This window comes from Protopterus annectens, chromosome 1.part1, assembly GCF_019279795.1.
Source record: "Protopterus annectens isolate FY-2018-M chromosome 1.part1, PAN1.0, whole genome shotgun sequence".
NCBI classification, from domain to species: Eukaryota; Metazoa; Chordata; order Ceratodontiformes; family Protopteridae; genus Protopterus; species Protopterus annectens.
The window spans coordinates 1,575,044,702-1,575,063,610 of NC_056726.1; the positions used below are offsets into that span (position 1 = coordinate 1,575,044,702).

The 18,909-nt window shown below is 37.4% G+C and overlaps 1 protein-coding gene across 4 annotated transcripts in view; it reads right to left on the reverse strand.

The window, feature by feature from the left end:
- Positions 1 to 359: 359 nt before the first annotated feature.
- Positions 360 to 18,909, reverse strand: part of RHBDL2 (rhomboid like 2) — a 595,588-nt gene continuing 577,038 nt past the window's right edge. For all 4 annotated transcript variants that reach the window (XM_044083432.1, XM_044083438.1, XM_044083448.1 and 1 more), the window contains one exon: positions 360 to 1,330. In XM_044083432.1, coding sequence (XP_043939367.1) covers positions 1,151 to 1,330 — 180 coding nt within the window. In that variant the 3' untranslated portion in view covers positions 360 to 1,150. The remainder of the gene's footprint in view (positions 1,331 to 18,909) is intronic.

An 18,909-nucleotide genomic window follows, 5' to 3' on the forward strand; every position in this document is an offset into this window, starting at 1 on the left:
CGATGCACACACACACACACACCTATGTTTAAAGTCATCTGAAAGCTCATATCACCAACAATTGCCCATGCAGTTGAACAACACACTCATAATGTTCAGAAAAAAATGTTTAAAATACACTAAATATTAGACCTAGAACTTTAGAAAAAAGCCTTGCTTATTCACAAGGTCTTCATTGCATTAAAAGCACAGAGTTAACTTTCCACTTTCTTTGGTCAGATGTAGAGACACAACAGTAATTCATTCCAAAATGGCACTAAAAGAGGAAAACAATGCTGCAATTTCATGCATTTTTAACTGAAGGAATAAAACGTTTTCATAATCAGCTCATCCTAAGTATTTTAAACAGACTGTTTCATTTTCCAAACAAAAACATTTATTTATTTAATAAGTATTTCATATAATAACCACATAAGTAGGCTAGTTGAAGGACCCTTTCCAGCTATGACAAAGACCGCAAACAATATAAGAAGAGAAAAAACACGTTACAAAATAAAAGCATTTAATAACAGTAAAATGTTAATATAATAACTTCATTAAGGGCACCAGAAAAATCTTGTGAAAATATCTCACAGTTAACTGTTTTTATGGTTTACAGTATGTGTACAAATCGTAATAAATGAATGCGCATCTGTAAGGTCATTATGGCAAGACAAAAGCAAATAAAGTCTAGTAAGAACACTTTGGAGGACACAATCTTAAAAAAAATATACATTATCTTAAATTATAGTTTGAAATATATCAATTCTTTTGGTTCAGAGAGAACCCTCCATTGCCATACTGTAACTAAAGCAATGCATTTGTGTCCACATCTTTAAAACACATTGTATTTGGACTAGTATCACCAGAACAGTGTTATGCTGATCTGAAGATAATGTTCCTTTAGTGTTATCTTCACAGCCTTGGCGTCAGATTCCAGTGACATAATTTGGCATTTCAGATGCCTTTTCACATAATTGACTCTCCATCTCTAGTAATATGACCTTCAGTGGTGGAAATGTGACATACAGATGAAAGGTAAGTAAGTAATCCAGTTCCAAGTCAAGCAAAACAAATGTCCTGTATAGGATGTCATAGTCGTTACTCTTGCAAGTAACTGTAATACTGCATTTTATGTTTATTATACACATTCACCATGCTTTGTGTTACCTTAGGAAGAAAGTTGCAAATATATATTGAAAAATACAGCAAACATAAAACACACCAGGTAAGCAGCAAGACACACCCAAAACCTAGGATCTTTTATTAGTCGTTGGTCAAAACTGCTGAAGACAACATAGCCTATTGTCATTCCAGCCAGGCCTCCAGCAATATGAGCCACAAAAGATACCTTTGGAGAAAAGAAAAGAATTATTATAAATACAATCTTCATACAAAGAACACAGAAATGAGATGCTCTACCAGCTGATCAACATATGAAAAAGACATGAGAAAGATGCATGGCTTTAACTCCTTTGAATATTCCTATAGTTTAATTGTTGTTTTAAAGTCACATTATGTACTGCACCTAGTGAAGGTTATTCATATTTCCCTCTTGTGCTACTTAAAATACATAAAGGCTTCCATTAATATTATGCAAATAGAAGAACTGTGCACACTGTAACATATGTACGTCAAAGCAACATGCACATACGAGCCCACATGTCCAGCTGCCATGTCATCATATTCATGCAGCAGTAACTGAAAGATATTATGTTGCAGTTCTGGCTCTGCCTTTCTTATGTACTTACAGAGTAATGGTATACAATGCAGATACAAAAGGAAATGTTAAGAAAGCCAGCTAGCTCATGTTTGAAAGAAACACATTTGTTCGCAATATTGGGTTGAAAAAGTGAAAAATAACTCAGTAACTTGTGCAAACTCTGAAGGCAGATGAGATGCTTATGTGAATAAAGCTGCTGCAAAAGGAATATTAAGAGTGATTGATCCTAATGGTGATAAAAACTTTCAAAACAATTTATAAAGTAACTTAAGCAGCATGATGCTGGGACACACATAAAAGACTTTTAAATAAATAAATGTAGCATGATTTTATGATAGCACTATGTATGAACTCGTACAAGGTTATAATTGTACAATCTGCCTATTAAACAGACTTACAAAAGGCTTGTATTACAATTATAAGTTCAAAATGAACTTTATCATGATTATTAAAAACTGGTAATACTGAATTATTTTATATACTTTATGACAATATACAATTGTGTTTGCATTGAAAAGGCCAAGCTAATGATCAAATTCTGAAATAAACATGAACTAACACCAAGCAAATGATCAAATTATGAAATAAATATGAACTAACATTATCTTCTTCTTCTTCTGGCTTTTTCCCGGTTAGGGGTCGCCACAGCGGATCACTGTCCGCTCATGATTGGCAGTGGAGTTTTACAGTGTCGAGTTGCCAGCCCAGCACCCAACCTTCCACAGAAGGGGCACACATGCACGCACTCACACCTAGGGCCAATTTAGTGTGTCCAATCCACCTACAGCATGTCTTTGTCCTCCACGCGACCACACGGAGGACATGCAGACTCTGCACAGAAGGCACCCCAGCCGAGGATCGAACCAGAGAACCTCTTGCTTTGAGGTGGCAATGCTAACCGCTGCACCACCGTGGCTGCCCCAAATATGAACTAACATTATGTAAAACTAAAATCAAGTAATTTTCAGTTCCATTACAAATGGTTAAGCAATTACCAGGTGAAGCTACAACCAGTAGAACATTAACTGGTTGCATCCTCATCTGGATGAAGACAAACATGATAGTTACATACTTAACACAATGATAGATCAGGATGAGTAGTTCTGTCTTTGTCAACTAATAGAACTGAGGCTGGCAGGACTTAATAAGGAATCTAAAACATTTCCTGACTAATTGCCCCTCCACCTACCCATAATCCTGTGCAGTAAAGGACTCTTTCAGAGGGGACCCTGCACAGTCAAGCATGAGGGCTGCCTGTCCTCTTGCCAGCAACCCAACAACAGAGGACATTCTGTAGTTCATAACCCCACCCACTTGTTGTAACATGGACACTTGCATCACTGCAGGGACTACCTGTGCTCCTCTGTCCTTACATCCCTGATCCTTCGCATGTTCCAACAAGAGCTACTGTCATTAGCTTGGGTTACCATAACCCACATCCTCCTCGATATCAGCTCCTGCTCACACAAGCCTTCATATGCACAAAAGCAGCACACCCAGCTGGCTTGGAACCACTGCACCCTCCTTCCAAGATGGGTGATTCATACACTGTTAACCTGCAGTCTGCCTTGCCCTTCTCTTCCACTGCCCTAGCCATTATTCAAACTTAGGTTGCGTGAGTTTCAGTCAAGGTTAGAATATTTCAGACAGCAGAATTTAATATAATAAGAGACCCTCCATTCACTCTTTCACACACATGTACAGAAACAGAAATGGAAACACACACACGCACGCACACACAGGTCACTATACTTGTCTCCACCTTCCTATGGTCCCCCCACTCCCCCCGGTAATATTTTACTGCCATTGCAGCACATATTATGTATTAGGCCCTGGTGAACTAGTGTACCCCCCATCCTGATCCCCATTATAATGTTGGTGCTATTAAAGTACTTTAAAGTGTCATCCCCAGTGACCTATTGATTCTCCCCCACCCACCAGCCTTATGAAGTATGTGCCATTATGACACTTCACTTTATCCTTTGTGTGCAGTGGTTTCCCCATCCCCATATCATTTTGGTGTCATTATGGCATTTTACAGTGTGTGCAGTGTCTCCTCCACTTCTGTTATGTTTTTCTGTCTCTCAGAGCACTTTATGGAGTATTCCCAGCTGTCTAGTGCATCCCCTCACCACCAGTCACCATAGTAATATCATGCCATTGCTACAGTTTAAATTTGAATTTCCAGTGTCTAGTTTATCTCCCAGGACCCCCCAGCCCAGATCCTCATTGTAACATTGGTGCTGGCACGGCACTGTAGAGCCCTGTGCCTATAGTAACATCAGTTCCAGTACAGCACTTAGAACATTTAACACACAAATTCCACCTCACCAGGGGCAAAAATCACTAATAATACCAAAAATAAAAACAGCACAGTGGCAGGAAAGAGAACAAGCTTTATTCGTGACTAAGCGCTTTCACCTTCAAATCCAAGGAATCATCAGAGTCACTAAACATAAACATCACTTCCTTTTTATAGTAAAATACACAACATCATCAAAGTCACTCAACATATACATCACTTCCTATTTACATTAAAATACACATGACATCAGACATATAAAAGTATATATGATTAGCAGGGGGCTGTGGGGGGCGGAGACCCCCACAAAAGTGAATTATTTTACCGGCATTTTTGATTATAAAGTCGTTCAATTAATGGCTTTGTCGATGTTTTAATATAGACCCTAAAGTAGCAAGTAGCTGGCAAGCTCCCCCTGCCTTTCTCTACTTCAGCTGCAGAGGTTCTTAACATGTACAGGAAGTCCTATGTCTTTCCGTTTCTATCTCAATGTTCTTTTTTCATTATTTCACACAGATGCCAAAACAGATGTTCAAAACTATCTGAATAATGAAATGCTGATCAAAGTAAGGTGCTTTGATCTAAAGTTAAGAAGCCTTATCATTCACTACAACATTAGATAAATTGTTAAAGTTTTGCCTTCTCTTAAATTTCACTCCTCTACCTGAACATTATTATGTATGTATTGCTCAAGTCCTGTCTTCCCTTTAATTTCACTCATCCTACTGAATATTGTTCTTCTTACACTGTTCCCATAAATTCCATTTATTTCTAAGTAATGTGTTCCTTCCCTGTTCTAAAGTTCACACTTGTAATTACTTTAACTCCTTTAAAATATTAAACACTTCAGTTATGGTCAGTTTGACTTTGATTTCCATTTTATAGTAATTGCTTTTTTGGTATCCAATAGTATTAGACTTAGATAGGCCTTAATATGTCTACGCAGTTCATATTCTATATCTCAGCTCAAAAGAATTGTTTTTTTAGATACAATCATTTTCTCTCCAGGGAATTTTTAAAATCTGCCAACTTGTTACATTCCTGGTTACCCCATTCATTCCCTTCATACCTCCAGCAATCGTTATTCACCTGAGAAACACTTCTCTGACATCTCCTTGAGGATATACAAATAACTACAGAAACAATTCCATGCAAAAACCCTAAACCTTTTGGACTTTGTTGGGTACTTAGGAACCATACAGATGTCTTCCCACTATTACTTTATATAATGCCTTTCAATTCTCTCTCTCGTCACAATCTTTTCTAATCTCTTCTGATTGATTTTTATAGTTATCAAACAATAAAATGCTACATGAATTAACACGTTTTAACAGCAGCTTCTGTTCTAGACTCAACTAAAAACTGAACCACAGCTGTTTTTTTTCATGTAGGACACCCCTGTCTCTTTGCCTGTACTCTGTTATCAGTAACTGGTAGGGACGTCAGTCTCTAGCCTGCAGTCCAAACTTCTGTTTAGACTCAATCCACTCTATTACTTTTCTTCCAGTTATTTGTTCCCAGTGCCTTAGTTCCTTTGCTAATTTTCTCCAATACATTCCCACCCCTATTATCTATTTTCTGTGTTCCTACTTGTAGTTATCTCTTTTGGTTACATTTCCTTTCTCCAGTCCTGTGTTGGCTTAGTTCTTAGAATACTTTCTGCTACTTTATAAATATATTATTCTGTATGGTTACAGTTATTCTCCTTTAAGGGCCTACAGCCAAAATCCTGCTCTCTCCTTATTTCTTGAACAGCCCCACCACCAAATAATCGTCATGCCTTTCCCTTTTGATTTGTAACCTTCTGCTTGTTTTATGTATATGAGCCTTATCTGCATAGCTCTAACATCCCTTCAAATCAGATAGTCCTAAACAACCTTGTTCTGTGGTGAGAAACAACACATCTCACTTAACAGTCGCCCTCTTCCCCTCTCAAATAAATTCCTTTAAATGTTTGCTAATTATGGTCCACAACTTCACCTCTGGAGATCCCTAGAAAACTATTCTGGCAAAGCCTATTCTGGCCCTGGAAAATGAGTCAATCTTGTAATGCTTGGTAAAGGTGGGAACAGAAAAAAAAAAACTTTCCAAAATGCCTTAGAAGTAGGCCGAGCTCTGGTAGATAAAGCTTTAGCCTTCTGAGGGAGTGGCTCGATACCATGGCAAAAATAACAAAAATGGTCTGAACGTGATAACTATCCAGAAATCGTCGGTTTTGACCCTGTTTGCTTACTTTTACTTTTTCATCAAAGAAGATGATCTGAAGCTCTAAAGTCTTTTGTTTTGTCAATGTAGTATATGATTTGCCTATGGGCATTCAGAATATGTAGAATTCTTTCTCTCGCCCCTTTTTTTTTCGATCAGAAAAAAACGCAGGGAGATGATTGCATTGATTCAAAATAAATCCAGAGAACACTCAAGGCATAAAGGAAGGATTAGTTTTTAAGGTTACCTTGTCCCTTTGAAATATCAGGAAAGGTTATCACAATGAAAACTTGCAACTCAGATACTCTTCTAGCTGATGTCATAGCAGCGAGTGAAACAGTTTTTTGCGTCAAGAACTACAAGTCAGCGTAATGAGCTGGTTCAAGGGTGGTAGAGTGAATTCCTCTAAGATATAGTTGAGCTCTCAAGGAGGAAACCACACATTTTCAAGGTTGATGTTTATGCAACACTGCTTTCAAAAATTATTTTACTTGGAATAGGAAAGAAATGACAGGATCTAATGACAGAGGCAGAAATGGCTGAAAGATTCATTTTAACAGATGAGTAAGAATGCTTGATTTCAGCAATTCACACACAGAGAATTGAGAACAGAGGGGCCCCTGCTGTGGATGGTTCCTAGCTCTTCTTGTGGCACCAATGAGAAAATCTCTTTCATTTGGCTAAATAGGACTTCCTAGTAGCAGGTTTTCTAGCCTCTTTTAATAATACTGCATGTGCTCTGGGAGTAAGTGCCTAACACAGATCAAAATTCTATTATCCAAGCATTCAAAAGAAGGTTCTGTGGGCTGGGGTGGACCAGTGGTCCCTTGTCTTTCTGAGCAGATTCATTCTATGGAGAAGCTTGTGGTAATCTCCCTTGGCCATTTTCAAGAGTAAGAAATATCAGTGTTGTCCAGGCCAATAGGTAGTTACCAAAATGATTGCTGGAGAGTCCTTTTAGAACTTTTTACCATGTGAAGAAAAAAGCATATGTCTTCCAGGCTTTTCTGCAAGGCATCCCAGAGCAGAATTTTCTTAACTGTCTGTTGTGAATGGAGGTAAACAGATCTGTCTGAGGTATTCCACCACAGGTAGATAATCTCCTGGATGACCCCTGGGTGCAAAATCTATTCAGGGGGGGCCTGTCTTAAATTTGCTCAATGTGTCTGCCACTGTGTTCTGTTCTGATGAAATGTAAGTAGCCTGAATGATTGACTGTACTGAGTTGTAATTTCCCAGGCTATTATGGCTAGTCTGCACATGGGTAAGACCTGGTACCTCCTTGTTTGTTTATATACCACATCACAGTGATGTCATCTGTGATTAGCAGAAGAGGTCATGAAGTCAATATATTTATTATGGCCATCATTTCTTTGAGATGTATTTATTTTTCCTTAAGAAGACCAGTGGGGCCTCTGCCATGAATGGTTCTTAGGTCTTTTCAGAGACAAAGTGTGACGAGCATGAAAGAACCAAAGGGGGAGGTATATCCATCTTCAGTAAAGACAAATACACTTCAAGACTGGTCAAACAGTATGACTCCCTAGAGCTACTCCAAGTCCAACTAACTGTCTGTAAAACCCCTTCCATATCATTGTTAGCTATGGGTCCCCCACCATGAACCATGAGAACCACTCTGCCTACCTGGACCTACTTGAGTCACTCACTCACTATACAGCCAAACACCTTGGTCATGAGTGATTTCAACTATCCTTCCATCGATTAGGAGTCATATGTGAGCACAAACACACTTCCCCTAAGGTTCCTGGACTTTGTTAATGCAAATGCTCTGGAACAGATAGTCTGCACACCCACAAAGGGATCGAATGCCCTAGACTTAGTAGTCACCAACATAGGGTGCCTCTGTACTACCCCTTGTGTGTTGCCATCCCTGGTAAGATCTGTTCATAGATCAGTTTCATTTGAAGTAACAATCATACCTGACTCCCCACAAGAGCAAAAAGGATAAACAAATTCTCCAAAGCAAACTACAGCCTCCTAAGCGATGGCATAAATAGGTTCAACCCCCCCCCCCCCTACAACTGTCAACAATGACTGCTATACAGAGGGGTACACAAATGCCCTGTGGACATCAAGCATAAATAGGTTGTACAACAAGAGGAAGAAACTAATGTCTAAAAACAAAAAGGAACTGACTCAGCAGAGGAAGGACACCCTTCACAGCTTGAACAAGAAAATTAGATATCTTATAAAATCCTCTAAAGCCAATTACAAAGCTAAAATGACAATCCTATCTAAAGATAATCGCAAGACATTCTTTAGCTATGTCAGAAATCTAAAAGGGAAATCCCAGCTTTGTGCCAAACTAATAGTGGACGGTACCACTCATACTAACCCTGACGACATCGCCAATCTGCTAGCAGACAGATTTGGTGCAAACTCACCCTCCTGTCTCCACCAGACATTGAGATTTTGGAAATTGTTTTATGATGCTTTGAGATAACATACAGGACAGAATGAGAGTAAGCAGATGGGTCTTTTTTAATGCATGTGGAGGAATTCCAAGGTTTGGTGGGAAATAGTTCTCATGCCACTTTTATCTTTTCTAAACTGTTTATAATACCAAGGAATCTGTTGTGATTTGTTTCCAAAGAGGGAAATAGAAAGATTGCCTGCTAGACTAAAAGGAGTGTCGGGGGGGGGGGGTCATTGGCAGTTGGACTTAAAACATAGTTATTCATTTTTCTTGGTCTGGGTTGGATCTTAAGCTCCACTTCCTTTTTCCTTTCGATCTCTTTGACACTTTTTCTAATACTATTTGCCAGATTTCTGTCTGGATTGTTTAAAGGATTTTCTAGAAAGGGTGAAGGACTGTAGGGAGTAGCTCCTGTTGTACTTTGGAATGTGTTTCTGAAAAATTAGCTTAACCCCTTGAATAAGCTCCCCTCTTTCCTTAAATGTTTTTAAAACATCAGCTAAAGAGGTGTCAAGTAAACATGCCTTTGTCCAAGGGACATTAAGTAGCTGGGCCTTTACAGCTTCAGAAAGATTTTGAAATCTAAGTCAGGCATAGCTGCACATTACAGAACATATGGTTGTTACTCAGGATACCGAATTAGCTGCATTGTATGAGCATTTCAAGGAATGTGTGGTTATCTCAGAGAGAGAAAAAAAATCATGCAGAATGAAGAGGATTTTACCTCAGAGGAAGGTAATTTAGCAAGAGGGTTACTCAGATGTGCAAATGCTATCATCATATATTTAGCTAAGTGAGCCTGACAACTGACTGTCTTAAAGGCAGAGACAGAAGATGTATAGACTGTTTTCCTTACCTATCTAAAGCCCTTCAACTCTGGTCCCATGAACCAGTGTTACTTGTAGTTGACTGTATGGCACTAGTGTCCTTAGGTAAGGAAATTACAGCCAAGTCTACCAAAGGGTTATGAAAAAGTAATTTGTGAGACTGAGGTACTTTGTAAGGCCTATCAGGCATCTTGGGTACAGGGACCTGACTGTATGGAGAAGTACCTGCTACATTAAAAGTGTTCTTAAGAGCACCTATGACAGGTTCAATGTCAATATATCACTTTTTGGTTTCTGAATTTTCTTTCTCTTCCTATTAGAAGAAGTCCTTCATCCTACATATAGTCTTTATAAAAGATATTTCCACCACAGGAGAATCTGATAAAATTTGTTCCTCATAATCTGTCTCCAAAGAGCAAGGAGAGGAGACCTAGGGAAACAAAATCCAGTCCTGCCTCTTCTAAATCTGACTGGGAGTCACTGACAGATAGGGAAGGAGACCTTTTCTTTTTTTAAATGGGAAGAAGCTGGAGAAAGCAGACTGTACAGATTGAAAGGCTTTGAAAAGCCCTTTGGCAAAACTATACCATTGCACTTTGGCAGATGGGGTTGAAAGAAGAGAAAGATACTAAGTCTTTTGAATTTTCTTTCCAGGTATGTATAATGCAATAGTCCTAGTCCTATATGATGTCTGGAATTCTATCACTGAAGCAGATACCCCTTCCCTCATCAACACTTGAGGCATACTGTCTAGTCATTATGAGATCACAATACAGGGTTCTCTCTTCTCAATCGTCGGTGTACATCTAGCCTTTGAGGATGTGCTAGACTCCTAACCCTTAGTAGCATTCCTAACAGCAGCACCAGAGAGGTTGGAAGCATGCAAGAGATGGTCTGAGGACTCGACAACCTGAGGGTGTTGAAGAAAGGCTGAAGATAAAGCTATTTCAGAAGCTCTTTATCTGATTTCCTTTTCTTGGGAGACAGAAAGGAGATTTCCAAGATACTTGAGCCAGTATCCATTGTTGTCTGAGTAAAGGATTTAAGCCATTGGTTTTCAAGTAATATATATATATGTATATATATATATATATATATATATATATATATATATATATCTTAAGGCTGCTAAGCAATCTTCTAATAGTTGACCCAAGAGAATAAAATAAAAAAATGGCTAGAGTAACAAAAGCAAATAGCTGCAAACAAAATAAAAATAAAGACTTTAATCAACTTAGCGCTTTCACCTTGTCCCAGCAAGGCTTCATCAGAGTTACATAAAAAAGTTAAAACTTCCTTTAAATAACCCCATACACTCAATGACAAGACAACAACCAATCACAAACTGACCTAAAACAAAATCACAGTTTGGTGCTTTAGTTTGAATTTAATAGTCAAGTATATCTACTACAGCTTACTTAAAAAACAAGGTAACAAGCAAAACATACATTAATGTGAAACTTCAATCCATGAATATTATAGACCGATCAAAAATAGAATATCACTTAAGTTACAACCGCATGAAGTTTTCAAACATCCTGGATTGATACTTGCTCATTTAAACCTGGTTTTAAAGCAGCAATCAGTCTTAATTGCCATCAAGTTTCTTTGTATTCCAATAAACTCTCAGGGTCACATCCCCTTTCATTATACAAAGCCCTATCCACCATAAAAAATAAAACATTTTTGAAATGTAAACACTCTTCTGAGTGCATATACAGTGCATAGGTTGTCTTTTTATTTTTTATGTCCTTCACATGTTCACCAATCCTATCTTTAAAATGTCTAGTTGTTTTACCTATATAGAATGTTTTACATGTCAAACAATATGCTAAATATATAATCATTCTACTGTTACAATCAATATGACCAGGACAAGCAATGCCCTCTCATAGTGGACTATTGTTACATATGGCCCATTGTTGATATAATTACAAAACTTGAAAACCCCACATTTACCCATTTGCGGTCTATGGGCTACTATTTGAAACTCCTGGTTCTTTTCCAGCCAGCCATTCATGTTTCAAACCTTTTCATAAACAACTTGTGGGGACCTCCCCAAACAGTCTCTAATGTCAGGGGTAAAATTTGTATTCCATGTACTTTTAAAAATGTTTACAAAGGTCGGAACATCATGGTTGTATGGAATAACTATCGCACCCATTTTCTCATTTTTTGGTAATAATATGGGTTGCACAATATGTACCTTCTCATTGTCCCACCATTTCTTAATGATGGATATAAATTTTGCCCTTCTAGCTTCAACAATCTCCTTCTTGATTTTGTTTAACAAATTTAGAGGATAACTCCTCTTCCTGAACATTCCAAGCAAAATATTAATCCTCCTACTAAATGTTATCTCATCACTTACAATTCCGGATAATCAGACCATCTATTCTTTCACAATCTCTGTTTTTTGAAATGTAGGGTGGCAACTGTCAAAATGTAAGAAGGAGTTTGAAATAAGTCATCTTTCTATAAACTGTAGCCCAAAAACAGTGGTTAACCGAATCCTTGTATAAACAAATATCTAAATAATCTAGCCTTTGTGAGTGGATCTTATAGATGCATTTTAAAAATGGGGTACTGTTGTTTAAATACATTATAAAATCTGGAAAAATACTGTGGTCACCCTTCTATAGAATAAGGATGGCATCAAGAAACCTACAGTAGGCCACAGTGTGCTCAACATAATAGGAAACAAACAGATTTCTTCTCCCATTACACCAACACCAGGTTGGCATATATGGGTGCACACCTGGCACCCACTGCCACAGCAAAAGTCTGCCGAAACAACTCCCCTTCAAATATCAAAAAAATTGTTGGCCAAAAGTATTTCCATTAAATCTACAAGCAAGTTGATTCTAATATTCGCTAAATCCTTCTGATGAAGCCTCGTTGTGACTGTTGATTAAAGTCTTCATTTGTATTTTGTTTGCGGCTGTTTGGTTTTGTTACTCTAGCCATTTTTTTATTTTATGCTTTTGGGTCAAGTGCTGCCTTTAGGTTGATTGTGTGGTTATTAATTTTGACATCTTTTAATAATATTGCAGTAAAGGACAAACAGTTGTTACAAGAAAGTGTGTGTCACTCCCATAGGCAAAACAAAGAGGACATGAGGAATCTTTCAAAGGTATCTGTCTTGCATACAAACACTTCACACTTCTCCTAAGCATAATAAAACATTCACAGAAATTTTACACAAAAAAAGGAAGGAAAGTTTAAACAGGAGTACTTATCTGTCCAAAAATTCAAACAGGCTGTTTTCTGAAACACTGAAGATGCACCAAAGACAAATTCTGAATTTTGGTACGTGTACATCAACATTAATACCAGCATGTCTCATACTTCCTCAGATGTAGAGTGCATGTTGAAGGCACTCAAACATTTTAGCATACTGTTTGGACATCCAGTTCTTGGCAGGATATGTCCACTACAGCTACATGCTACTGCAACAGTAGTCTGATTAACATCTTCCAGATCTTTACTTTCTTCCTTCCAAAAAGTTAAAACCTGCACTAAAATAACATCTGCTCCTGGGGGGTCCCCTGCTGATTTATTATTTTTTATCTCATCCCTGCCTATCTTAGCTAATGATTCTTGAGCCTTGTTTTTTGATAACTTTGGCTTTGTTAAGTCTTTCATAGATATTTCCATTTGTGCCTTTCTTTTTATTCCAATTTCAGTGCTTTATACAAATTTGTGTAGAATTTCTGAAATATCTCTAACACCTTCATGGGATCTCTGGTAAATCTGGTTGTCATAGGCTCACGTTTGGCAAAAACCCTTTCTACATCTGTTGCCTAAGTTAATGTGCTAAGAGTTTTTGAGTTTTGTGTTCTGAAGTCATTACCAAAACATACTTGCTTAAAATCAACCTTTCTAAACTCATACATATTATCCAGATACTCCTTTATTTTCCATTTAGCACTCAGCAATTGCTCTAGTTCTTGCTCTGTAAGATTCTCTTTCTTCTGCAGTATTTTTATCATTACACATCTTCCTCTAAATAATTCCCATGACTTCATTCTTCTAGCTCTTTCTCTCTTATTTCTACCATATTTTAAACTCCATCTTCATTTTATACTATTCTCTAGATATCCCTTCTGAAGAAATGTCTATCTCCCCTAATAACATTCAAATCATTTCTACCACCCAGTCCCTAAATTCCTCTCTTTTTAACAAATAAATAAGAAATCACCAGTGTCTCATTGCTTTAGCGCATGATATGAAATAGTTATTGGATGTGTTTCAAAGCTTTCAATTAAATACCCATGCTTCAGTGAAATGTAACCCAGTTATTTTGCATTGGAGAATCCTATCTTAAGTTTCTCGTAGTGGATTCAAACCTTCTATGCCAAATATTTTCATATAATTCTTCAGAAATCTACCCTCTTTTTTATATATCCCTTCTCAGTCCCCTGATATATCCTCACTATTGCAAATCAGGTTATAGTCTCAACCTTTAAACTACATTCCCTGCTGAAAGCTAATTATTCCTCCCAAAATTCTCTTAAGGTTGAATATAAATACAAGCCAGTATAACCTCCCTTCCCTGTCAATAACCCCTTATTACCACAAATCCACCATTTCTGTCTGTCTTTTCCTCTTCTACCTCTATTGGATCCCCTCTTTCAATGAATGATTTTACTACCTTTTTCCTTTGCCCCAATACTCTGCTGAATATCTGTTCTGAAGTCCCATCTTTGCCAAATTAATTTGCTCATTTCTATCTAAATGTGTGTCCTGTAACATTGCTGTTTGCACCCTACACTTCTCAATATAATTCATTACACTGCATTTTGTTTATACTTGTAACACCACTGACATTCCTTGATATAAAGCAGTCATTCTGATAAGAAGCTATTACTTTCACATATTCTGTATGACAATTATTTTGAGTATGTTTGCAGCTTGCAACTTACTTGCACACATTAATGTGTGGAAGGCTGATCTTGTATGCACTTACTGCTTCTCATCTCTGTTTCAACCCATGTCATATTTCCCAGAATTTTATTTTAACAAATAACACTCAAAAATGAGACTAAATACATTTTAAACTCCCAACCTATTAAAATTATAGCAAACACACAGAACTATATAAACTTTCCAAAAAGGGACATACTCCTCCTCCAAAAAGGGGCAGATGCCCTAAACAGACATCTACACCCACAGGCTTAACCTATTCTAAAGTTATCCACTTTTTTAACTTTATTTTGCTTTGTTTACCAGACTGAATTTAGTCAAAATAATCCTTTTCAGTGGAGGCTGCAACATATTACAAATATTTTACAATAGACATTCAGTAATATATACATTAAGAAATATACGTTAACAACTACACACGCACTTGTTAATTAAATTATAGTCATATGAAATAAAGGAAACTGTTACAGTATAAAATATATTTATACATTTAGTAGATGTTGAACATTGAGCATCTGAAGAGGTGTACTACTGTCTTTGTCAAATGTAAAATAAATATTATGATTAGTGATTTGAAATTTAAAAAAATGGAAATGAGATAAGGAACTTGGAAGGGCAAAAAATGTTAATATTGTAGTGAACAGATGGGGTATAAAGCAGGTTCATAGACAATTACATGTGTCTGTCATAAGGTTTATATTAGAAGCATATAGAGAAGGTGTTGAGCAGTAAGGTTTATCGGTGCTGGAAGCACAAGTTAGAAACTGTGCCCCCCCCGCACAGATACCATCTGTCCTTTTCCTGTCTCTGTTTACCTCCCAGATGTGAAAAATAGCTTGCATGTCCTCAGTTAACTGATGTTTAGCCTTAAGAAATAATACACTGACAACCCTTAAATGAATAAACATAATCATGCCCTTATATTTAATATTTAAGTACTAAGACTGCTAGGAATGCAGCTACTTGCAAAAGTATTCACTTTTCTCAGTATCAGCTTTTCATTTATTTTCACTGAACTGTTTGCCATTTCCTCTTTTAATACTAATGAAGTTTCTTATACAACTGCACATTCTTCAGACACTTTCTGATTAATTGCCTGCACATATAAACATAACATCTCCTACTTTTATATAAAAAACAAATAGCTTTACAAATGCAAGAAACAGCTCTTTTAAAATACTAGAGAGCTACAAAAAAATCCTCTGTCTACAGAGTGAAAAAATAACATTTTTCTATACCTCTACTTGTGTAAGGATAGTGAAGTATTATATTTAATACACATATATTAAGATCAGTATACCCTCTAGCAGCCCAAGATTATTATATCCAGCTTTAACTTGCAACAGTACATAGCTTGGACATGTTCCAGTCAAGAAAAAGTACTTTCTTATTTTAATATCACTAGCATAAACAGCAGTTGACGAGGAGACTCACCACCCCATCTCACATTTAAAATACTCTTGCATGCTATACAGAGCTGCTTAACAATATAGCATGCAATTTACTTTGATACATTTATTATACACATTTTACTAAGAACATTTTTTTTTTATTTCTATTGCTTACAGCTATGTCTCACGTCCCTTTGTTGTCTTTTTAAACATTAATGACACAGTATAAATTATGCTTTAGAGTCTTCTCACCAGTTTAACAGAGTCAACAAACTTTTAGTCTTTTCAGACAATTCTTGCATAAGCACAGTTCTCATGTCTAAACTGCTTTTTATGAAAATAGTTTACAATTCTTCCATTTCTTTCCTGTTTTCATGTTATTTCTGGTCTTCATACTCATCATCTCAACCACCCAAAAGTGGTCTCTATTTCAAGTCCAAGGTGCTCACCATTTTTTTGTCAGCTCCTGGACTTTTTTCTGTAACACAAAAACAGTTTTCTTTGGAACAATGGGAAAGGTTTCAGTGGCAAGTTCTCTCTATGGGATAGACTATAAGCCAGAAGAATGAAAAGCAGATTCCCTTCTCAGCTTGCTGTCACACTCTTTGCTGGGTAAACCTTTTGTTTTATTTCTTCCTTAGCTTATTCTACATCCAAAAGTGCATTTGATCCTTCAGTAAAAAATATTCTAAAACTTGAGTCTCACACCTGCCTCTCAACTAACCCTGAATGCAGGACTAAACTTGTTTTTCTTATGCCTGGTGTACAGTCAATAATCATTTTCCAAAACATTTTTGTGTCCCTAATTATTAAGTTTTCCCTTCTGCCAAAATTTGGTCAGGAGCAGCTCTTTACTTCTTTATTTTTAATTTCTCCAAATGTTTTGGGTTATTAATACAATGATTGGAATGGACCCCATTACTAAGTCATGGTACAATTTGCATTCAAGAGATTAGTATTGCCTCAGTCTTTGATGTTTGCTAAGAGTGCTCTTTTTAGCATGAGCAATGCACCCATAATCACCTTCTTCTATAGTTTATATGGGATTACAAGTATTGATATTATAGTTAAATATGATCGTAAATTATTTTTTAAAGATACCATCTTAGATTTTTTGTTCTCATGCCTTAGAATTTTCACTATGTTCAGATCTGATGAGGTCAGCAAATATGTATGAAGTAGCATGATTACAGACCTATACATGTAATCAGTTTTAAGGAGGTGCAAATCTCCTTCAAAGTGACAGATACATAAGCTTGATATAAATAAGTTATGTACTTACCATAACGTTCCATGTGAGTTGTTCATCTTGCCTTCAGTCTTACAGATGGGTATGGAGCTGATCCATGTCTCTGAGTCGGCCTTCTACAAAGCTCAAGGTCTTCAGACAGATCAAGGCCAAGTTCCTATCCCATGATGCACCTAGACTTACCTCAGATCTTTTTTGCTGCGTATAATAATAATACCATGTGCCATTCTATCACTCTTTAAGAGAAAGCCACAGAAGGATTGAGCAACCAGGAAGAATCTAGTATCTCGGTCCTCGAAAAACCCTGGAGGGGGTAGGAGGGTGGGAAGTAAGAATGAAGGCGAGATGAACAATTCACATGGAATGTTATGGTAAGTACATAAGTCCTTTACATGAAGTTGTTCTATCTTGCAGTTCATTCTTACAGATGGGTAGCAACCCAAGCACCATCTTTCTTGGGTGGCTCATGGGAGTATGTTTTTCAGGACAGTAGACCCAAAAGAGGTCCTTTCTACTTTGTAATGAGTGATAAAGGTATGACGTTTTGACCAAGTGGTTGCTGCACAGATGTTGTCTATAGGAAGTCTAGCAGAAAAGGCAGAGGATGTAGACATTGCTTTGGTAGAATGAGCCTTTATTTTGTGATGCAAGGGCATATTAGCAGCTGAATAAACAAATGTGATACAATCGGATAACCACTTAGACAGAGCTGTTTTTGCCATAGGCATACCTTTTCTGGAATCTGAAAAGGAAATGAAAAGCTGTTCTGATTTCCTGAATTCTTTTGTTCTATCCAAGTAAAATCTGAGCTGTCTATGAACATCAAGCTTGTGCAGCATATACTCTTAAGTTTTTGGTGTGTTTGGGGAAGAACATTGGCAAATCAATAATTTGGTTAAGGTTAGTTTCAGTACAAACTTTGAGCACAAATGAGCGATTAGTTCATAGTGAGACTCTGTCAGCATGGAAAATTAGATAAGGAGGCTTTATGGACAAGGCTTGAAGCTCTGTCACTCTGTGGGCAGAAGTGATAGCTACTAAAAAGATAGTCTTCCATGACAAATATTTCAAATTGCATGAGGCAGATGGTTTGAAAGGAGGGAGAATAATGCTTGAAAGCATAAAATTTAGATTCCATGGGGTATAAGGGGATTTCACAGGTGGTCTGAGATGAAAAGTTCCTTTGAGAAAGGCTTTGGATAGTTTGTGTGACATTATGTTCAATCTTTCAAATCCACGGTGAAAATTAGAGATAGCAGCAAGTTGAACCCGAACTGTTGCTGCTGAAGCTCCTTTATTGAAAAGCATAGTCAAAAACTCTTATATGGAGGCCACAGGGGCTTGGTAGGGATCAATGTTATTTTGAGAGACCCATATAGAAAATCTTTTCCATTTGCTAAGGTATCACTTTCTAGTAGAGGATTTATGAGAAGATATTAGAATCTGCTGCATTTTATTTGAAAGGTTTTGGAACCTGTCTATGTTGAGAATTGGAGCAGCCAAGATGTCAGCTTCAGCGACTGAAGAGAGGGATGAAGTTTCCCCGACAAGTGCGTCAGAAAATCTGGAACTGGGTCCAGAATCCAAGGGTCCTCCAACTGATGAAGTCGAAGGAAGGGGAACCAGATCTGATGAGGCCAATGAGGGGCTATTAAAATGATGGTCCTTCCCAAGGCTTTTGCTTTCTGTAATACTTTGGGTATCAAGGGAATTGGTGGGAATGCATAGAGGAGACCCGGAGGCCAATTGTGTATGAATGCATCCCTTGGGGCTTCTCCCAGAGGGGGAATTAGAGCAAAGTAGTTTCTGCATTCCGTGTTCATGTGGTTGGCAAAAAGGTGGCAGCAAGGCTGGCCCCACCTGCAGAAAA